General features: G+C 39.7%; 1 protein-coding gene across 1 annotated transcript in view; it reads left to right on the top strand.

Moving 5' to 3' along the window:
* STK3 (serine/threonine kinase 3) overlaps positions 1–7,587 on the top strand; it is a 291,221-nt gene extending 283,634 nt beyond the window's left edge. Inside the window, exon 11 of the mRNA XM_084621958.1 lies at positions 4,404–7,587. Within this exon, the coding sequence (XP_084478084.1) occupies positions 4,404–4,562 (159 nt within the window). The 3' untranslated portion in view covers positions 4,563–7,587. The remainder of the gene's footprint in view (positions 1–4,403) is intronic.
* Positions 7,588–8,168: the final 581 nt, after the last annotated feature.

Raw genomic sequence — 8,168 nt, forward strand, 5'->3', positions numbered from 1 at the left:
ACTTTCATTGTTGAAAATTGCTTGCATCAGATAGAATCATAGAATATCAGGGTTGGAAGGGACCTCAGGAGGTCATCTAGTCCAACCCCCTGCTCAAAGCAGGACTGATCCCCAATTAAATCATCCCAGCCAGGGCTTTGTCAAGCCTGACCTTAAAAACTTCTAAGGAAGGAGATTCCACCACCTCCCTAGGAAACGCATTCCAGTGTTTCACCACCCTCCTAGTGAAAAAGTTTTTCCTAATAACCAACCTAAATCTCCCCCACTGCAACTTGAGACCATTACTCCTTGTTCTGTCATCTGCTACCACTGAGAACAGTCTAGAGCCATCCTCTTTGGAACCCCCTTTCAGGTAGTTGAAAGCAGCTATCAAATCCCCCCTCCTTCTTCTCTTCCGCAGACTAAACATCCCAGGTTCCCCCAGCCTCTCCTCATAAGTCATGTGTTCCAGTCCCCTAATCATTTTTGTTGCCCTTCGCTGGACTCTTTCCAATTTTTCCACATCCTTCTTGTAGTGTGAGGCCCAAAACTGGACACAGTACTCCAGATGAGGCCTCACCAGTGTTGAATAGAGGGGAACGATCACGTCCCTCGATCTGCTGGCAATGCCCCTACTTATACATCCCAAAATGCCATTGGCCTTCTTCGCAACAAAGGCACACTGTTGATTCATATCCAGCTTCTTGTCTACTGTCACCCCTAGGTCCTTTTCTGCAGAACTGCTGCTGAGCCATTTGGTCCCTAGTCTGTAGCGGTGCATTGGATTCTTCCGTTCTAAGTGCAGGACTCTGCACTTGTCCTTGTTGAACCTCATCAGATTTCTTTTGGCCCAATCCTCCAATTTGTCTAGGTCCCTCTGTATCCTATCCCTACCCTCCAGCGTATCTACCTCGCCTCCCAGTTTACTGTTATCTGCACACTTGCTGAGGGTGCAATCCACACCATCCTCCAGATCATTAATGAAGATATTGAACAAAACCGGCCCCAGGACCAACCCTTGGGGCACTTCACTTGACACCGGCTGCCAACTAGACATGGAGCCATTGATCACTACCCATTGAGCCCAACAATCTAGCCAGCTTTCTATCCACCTTATAGTGCATTCATCCAGCCCATACTACTTTAGCTTGCTGGCAAGAATACTGTGGGAGACCGTGTCAAAAGCTTTGCTAAAGTCAAGGAACAGTCAATGAACCAGGTTACTGAGACAACAGAAAGTTAGTTACCCTAAAGGAACAAATCCCACAGCATTTTAAGTTTCCTGCATGGCTAATTTTTTATGTACCTCACTTAGCATCTTTGTCCCATGTCGTATCACATGTTTGGGCCTTGGCAGGTTTTTAGGTATGCTATGTAGTACTTTTAGTACAAGTGGAAGCCAAGAAGTAATTTATTTGAGTTAACCAAGGAAGCTTATATAAAGGTCAGAACGGTAGTTGTATGCAGTGTTGTTGTAGCTGTGTCGGTCCCAAGATATTAGAGAGACAAGGTGGTGAGATAATATTTTTTATTTTCTCTCTCGCCAACAGACATCCCATCTTGTTTCTAGAATGATACTTAGCAGTTTGGGATATCATGGCAAAATGATTGTTTTATATAGCGTTCTATAAACACTGATACAATAGCTTTTCTATGGCTATGCCTGCTTCAACTCACCTGATGTCAGATACAAGCCAAATCTGCTTTCTTTTTTCACATGAAGTGCCTTGCTTTTTTATATTCACTTCTCCCTTCCAGTGTTCAGAGTGGTATCCACTGATACACACAAGTATTCTAATGGCTTAGATCCCTTCAGTGACATGACTGAGATCATTCTGAAAATCCCTCATTATTTGGATCTTGAAATTCTCTTTTTTCAAATCTGTAATTTCCAGCCTAGCTGTCTGTGGTCTTCAAAGTGCATTTGTTTTTGTTTACTTGTTCTGTTTCTGAGATTTAAATAAAAATGCACCCGTCACATTTCTCCCTGGCCGCACATACAAAATCTTTTGTACAGCAGTAGATGATCGGTCTCAAACGATATATAAAGAGACCCAAATCCTCTTGGTGTGTTTATAGTGACTATCCAGAGAAGGCAGCTGAGTACCCAAGTCAGAGGCAGGGCAGACTGTAAAGATCATATGAAAACCTCATAAAGATCTGTCCTGAAAAAAAAGGTACACCCTACAGGCAAGAAATTATACTTGGATCCCATCATGTAGTTCCTTCACTTCTCTATGGATCTCCAAAGCTCTCCATCCTCTCATGGATGGGTTTCAAAAAGAAGAGTTAATTTAGAAAAGAGAGTTAGAATTTAGAAAAATAGGAACTCTCTGTGCCCCCCTTAGCTCCTGCACTTCTTCTCAGTCAGTTAAATACATGACTATTAAGGCCATAAACCCTCCACGTTGTACCCTAGATCCCTTTACATTGAAAACCCATCCCAATCTTGCCCCCTAAAGAATATCCCCACTCACATGATTTTTAATATGTTACTTCCATTTAACAGTTGACAAGAACAGAAAAACAGAAGCTTCTTCCCTCTTTCCCCCTAAATTAATGGGTGTCTTGATGTCCTGGAAATAGTGACCACTTTCCCCCAGCCCCTTTCTGGAAGTAGGGCAGGGCAACTTATCCAACTAGATTTTACTTAATCACTTCACTCAGTGGAAGCCCAAGTAGCGAGATGTGCAACCGGGAAAAGAATCCTAGCCAACAGGCTGCAGAGCACATTTGGGGTGCTCTGTGGCCACTGCTGCAGCCTTGGATTTTCATAGTTGAAGATCTGTTGGCCCCAAATGACTCCTTTGGTTAGAGTTTGGTTCTGAGGCACACGGGGATGTGCACCCTGGCTTGGGGCTACAGGTATCCTCCACCTGGCTCTTTCTGAAGAAATGACAGAACTGTATTTGTTCTGCTTTGTCCCTGTGGAGGTGTGGGAAGGAGGGTAGGATTGACCCTAATCAGTAACTCTTCCTTGATCTCTCATTTTCACAGAAACTTTAATGCTAGTATTGTCTTGCATGACATACTGCTTGTTTTCCTCTGTTTCTTGTTTATGGTTTTTTATTAGTTCCTGCACCAGTTCTCTTTGTGTCTAATTAAAGTTCTGACACTCCATTTTTCTTTACTACCATGTGTGATATAGTGTATTAGTACTAGTCATAACACAGGGAGAGGGACTGTACATAGCAATAGCAGTGTGGTTAATTCGTATGCTTCAGATGCTGATAGAGAAATCAAAAGTAATATTTTATTCCCCAAGGAAAATAGATTAGACTGTATTGATGAAAAATTGCCCAGGATTCATGAACTCAATATTGACTCATAAACAGGCTCATTCAGGAAATGTGTTGTCATTTTTTTTCCTGACGTAGGCAATTATTAGGTGGTGTGTTTGTTCAGTATGTCAGAACATTCATTTACATTCAAACAAAATGTAGACGGTCTCTTATTAGGGTGGGCCTTTATGTAATTCATTAAATTCCTTCTGCCATCTGAACTGTGGTGATGATCTTCACAACCAGCGAAGGGCAGTTGGCACAAAAAGGACTCTGACAGGAATGTGAAGGGCAGAAAGACACCTTGCTGCCTCAGGGCAATAAAAATGAACTTCACCATTATTTGTTTTCAGTTATGAAACTATGAACTGTGGATTCTTTCCAGCAAGCAGAGGCATGGAAAGGAATGCCTGCAATGCTCCACTAGCTGGCCAGAATCCAGCTTTGGTTCGTCACACCAGTCAGCATGCAAATGAGTCGATTTCTTTGTAAATAGCCTCATTATTATTAATTTTTAAAGGACTCCTGAGCCATTAATGGCCCCATTAATGTTCTAAGAAAATGTTAATGTGCTGCTTAGAAAGAAAAGAGGTTGATTATAACTAACTCCTTCCCATGAATTCAGGATGTTGTTTCCTATATTATTTATACACTCTGTTGGCAGTTTGCCCTGTGTAGATATGGCAGTGATCCATTGAGGAATACGAGAGCCTTTTAATTCTTATCAGTAGGTACGTTTGACTGTCTGGCATAGTACTATTTGTGGATGTTGTCTATCTTAGAATTAGGGCTTCCACGGGAGACTGTAGCTCAACTAGTCATTTTTGATTGGGTGTGGTAATTATCCTGGATACCAGCATATCCGTAGAATTACATCCATAAATTGGCATGCATGCTTTTTACAAACTGATTCAACATAAGGCATATGTCCATGTGCAGGGTACACTGAAACTACTTTGTATCAGATGTAAATGGGAATGTAGGTACTTCCATGCTACTACACTAGTTGCTATTTTTAATACTTTGTTTTCACTTTGCCACGGTAAATTAAACGAATGATTAGTATTAACAGTTATCAATCTTTTGTTTGTTGTTGGAAGCAATTTCATTAAACAGCTTTGCTTTCCTGTTTGTTATTTACAGTTAAAAAACCTAAGTTTAGAAGAATTGCAAATGAGGTTAACGGCTTTGGACCCTATGATGGAACGAGAAATTGAAGAGCTTCGTCAAAGATACACAGCGAAGAGGCAGCCGATCCTGGATGCAATGGATGCAAAGAAACGAAGGCAACAGAATTTCTGAATCTGTCTTACTCTCAAAGATAATGCTAGTAGTCAACATGGACACTTGTTAAATTGTAAATCTGAAGGAATCCTATAGTTGTGAGAGGTGTTTTTAAAACTTTAAATTGTGCTTCATAACCAAGGAGCAGTGAAAGAACATGTATATGGTGTTCAGCAAAGACGGTGGAACACAATTAAACTCTTCTGTGCGTTTACCACACTTCTATTTTCAAATATTTAATGTAATAGAAGTGTAATCTGTTACTTTCTTGATCCCCCTCAGCTGTATAGTGGTAACTGTGATGTACAATGGGAGAGTGTTTAGGATACCTGGAAGATTTTGAAGTGTTTCATGATTGTGCAGCACTACAGGGCCTTATGTTGCAATATATTTTTCTCCCATTTAGTAGCATATTTATTATATACTCGTAGGTGATTGTATTTATATTTATGCCCATTTACTTTTTAAAACTTGGTGGGGGGGGGTCATTAGGATAGTTGTGGTGGAGAGCAGGTTAGTTTAAATTGAACATGGGAATGCAATAAAAAAGAAACTCACTGCCATATTAAAGCCTGATTCAGGGCAGCATTTACACATGTGCTCAAGTTCCATTGACACTGATAAGTTAAGCATGTGCTTAAGGGCTGTCCTGAATCAGGACCTATGGCTGTAGTACACTAGAGAACATTCATGTAAGGCCCAGTTCTGTCACCCTTCCTTACATTGAGTGCTCTCCTCCTACTACGGAAGGAAACAAGTGCCTACTTAGTTTTAATTTTTCTATAGGGCAGGAGAAGCAACAAGTGCAGTCACACCTATGGTATATACTTCTAGTTGCTATTGCAATTCTTACATTCTGACCAGTTTCAAACATCATTCTGCACCATTGTTTTGTAATAAAGCAACAGCTACACTTTTTGACCAGTGTTTTTTACCTGGTTGGTTTGTAATATGATTTTATTTGTTGGTGTTCTGCATTGTAGACATGTAGCTGCAAGGGACACTAATTTAAAAGCCAAAGAAAATCAATGGAAAACCTGTATTAATCCATAATAAGTCTCCAAAAGAAGCAAAGTTTTGCAGTATTCCTAATCCTGCATTCATTGAACACTCAAAATTCCCATAGTCTTCCGTGAGAGTTTTGGGTGCATAAGGAATGGAGGACCAGGCTCTTGTTAATATCTGTGTCCATTTTTTATCTCTGGTTCATGTGTGTAAATATATGGTAGGTGAAATATATCACATTGCAATAAATACATCAGTCATTTGTATGAAAATGTGATCCACTTTCTGAACCATCAACTGTGGTCACTATTAATATTAATATTGCCACAATTTTTGCCTTTTGCCTAATTAACATTATTGTGGTATTCAGATATTTCCCTAAAAGTCAGACATAATGATAATTACTTGCAAAATGCAGCTATACAGATTTTAATGGTGCCCATGATTACTGGCATCCTTCTGTTAAATGTTTTCTGGAAGATAGTAAACATCTCATGCCTCTTGGCATTTACTATAGTCATATGTGGACCATTTATACTGAACCATGAGCCTTTGGAAACAATGCATTATCTTTAAACAGTCTAACTAAACAAGGAAAAAATAGTTTTAAACAGATCAGCATATGTCTGACCCTTCTCGGACCAATTGTATTTCTTGAGTTGTATATGGGCATTCTTATCATTTTTATTCTATGTGTGTGTTTGTACTTCCAACTTGTAAATCGTAAATTCAAATACATTTTAACTGACCCTCATATATTCCTAAATTTTTAAAAATGTGAACTGCCTTTTGCAAAGAAGGAAGGGAAGTAACCCTTAAGAGAGATCCATAAAATCTACGGTAAATCAAGATGCCCCAATATTGTGCTTTTACTGCCTCACATCTAAACAAACAATGAAGTGATGCATGGTAAAATCTAATACAGTTTATGAAAATGACAACATAGACTTCTGAATATAGACCTGTTTCAAATTAATTTCTAAATCTTTGCTTTATCTCTTTTTTAAATTCATTGATGTGTACATACAAACACAAAGATATAATATATGGAAAGAATGTATGGAAAGCTTAGAATCATCAAGAAGGAGAGAGCCTTATTTGCCCTTTCCCAATGTGCCTTGTAGGCAATTAATGTAATTGTCCAGCTATAGCCTCTCTGCATCATTTTTAATTTTCTCTTCCCATATTTTCTTCCACTTGCCCCACCAAAAATAGCATATGTTGGTTTTGTATAGGGTAGCATCATCTGATTACATCCTGTGTTCAGACTTTGTGCCTTCTGGAAAATTTTCCAATTTAGTGCACACCGTGTGTAATACTTACCCAGAGGGGGTCCAGGTTAAAGGCCAGTAGACAGGCTAGAGCTTTTCTAATGATATCTGAAAGGCATGAGGGCATAAAGTGCATCTCTTCTCTATCTGCAGTCTACCTGAAAGCCACACTTTCTCTCCAAATGAAGCAACCCAACTGAATTTTATACATACACATACATAGGAGAAAAGCCAGAAGTCACGGTAAAAATTGGAAATGGAATAATCCACCTGGGATGGGGAAGTTCATGGCTTCTGAGATATTGTAACTTAGATGCAGGAATTTTCTCTGTCCAGAATTGATATCCCCCAACTAATATAAAATTCAATAACTTTGATGCCTAATGCAATGAGTGAAAAGCCTCTCAGACTTCAGGGGGAACTAGATCAGACCCTTAGTTATGTGCACGGAGTAAAACCTAGAAATAGGTTTTATATTATAGAGGGGTACTTTTATGGTTTTCTTTCCCCTGTTTATTTACTAAATTATAGCATCCATGTTCATGACCACATTTATCTCCACTGAGGAATGAGCATTTTCTATAAAGGAAATCAGGTAGCACGCTAAATAAGACATTGTAACATCAAACGTTTCAATAAATCCAGAAGAACTATGGACACATTAAGATTCAGGAAGATTCTAACCCAGCATTTTCTCTTTTTGCTGCCCATTTTGTATGTTTAAGTTTAGTACATAAAAATCTCTGGAAAATAACTACTTATCACTAAACATCTGAATAAAAACTTATTTTTCGCTTATGGGTATTGTGTTGTGTTCACTCCATCTCAAGCTAAATCATGTTCATGCTAGTTATTGACATTCACTTAGTGTGCTTTAAGTCTCAGATTTCAAAACATTGCTTTCTTTAGTGCTTGGGGTCTGACTTTCAGAATTGCTGCGTACACCCAACTCCAGTTGAAGTCAGTGGTACTCAGCACCTCTGAAACCCTGTCCAGCTCAAGGTATCCACCAGGAGGTGGATAGTTTATATAGGACATAAATAGTAGGACACCCAAGTCTCCCCTGTTTGGGAATTAAAGAGCTTGCCTGGGGGTGAAAGTTCATGTAGTGTCTCTCCTGCACTGCAGCTCCTTATGCTAGACCTGTCTCGCTGCCTCTTCCCTACAAGGCTGTTGCAGTCTACAGGTGTTACTACATTGCTAGGGCTGTAGTAACCACACTACATGTGATCCCTCCCTCTCCCCCCAGAAGAAGAAAGGGGCAGATCTTGAGCCAAACTTTGTTGTATCCCACCCCATAGATACAGGAGGCTGGAGAGGTAATATTGAGAGATGCTATATGTCACAA

Source organism: Lepidochelys olivacea, assembly GCF_965140295.1.
Source record: "Lepidochelys olivacea isolate rLepOli2 genome assembly, chromosome: 2".
Taxonomy (NCBI): domain Eukaryota; kingdom Metazoa; phylum Chordata; order Testudines; family Cheloniidae; genus Lepidochelys; species Lepidochelys olivacea.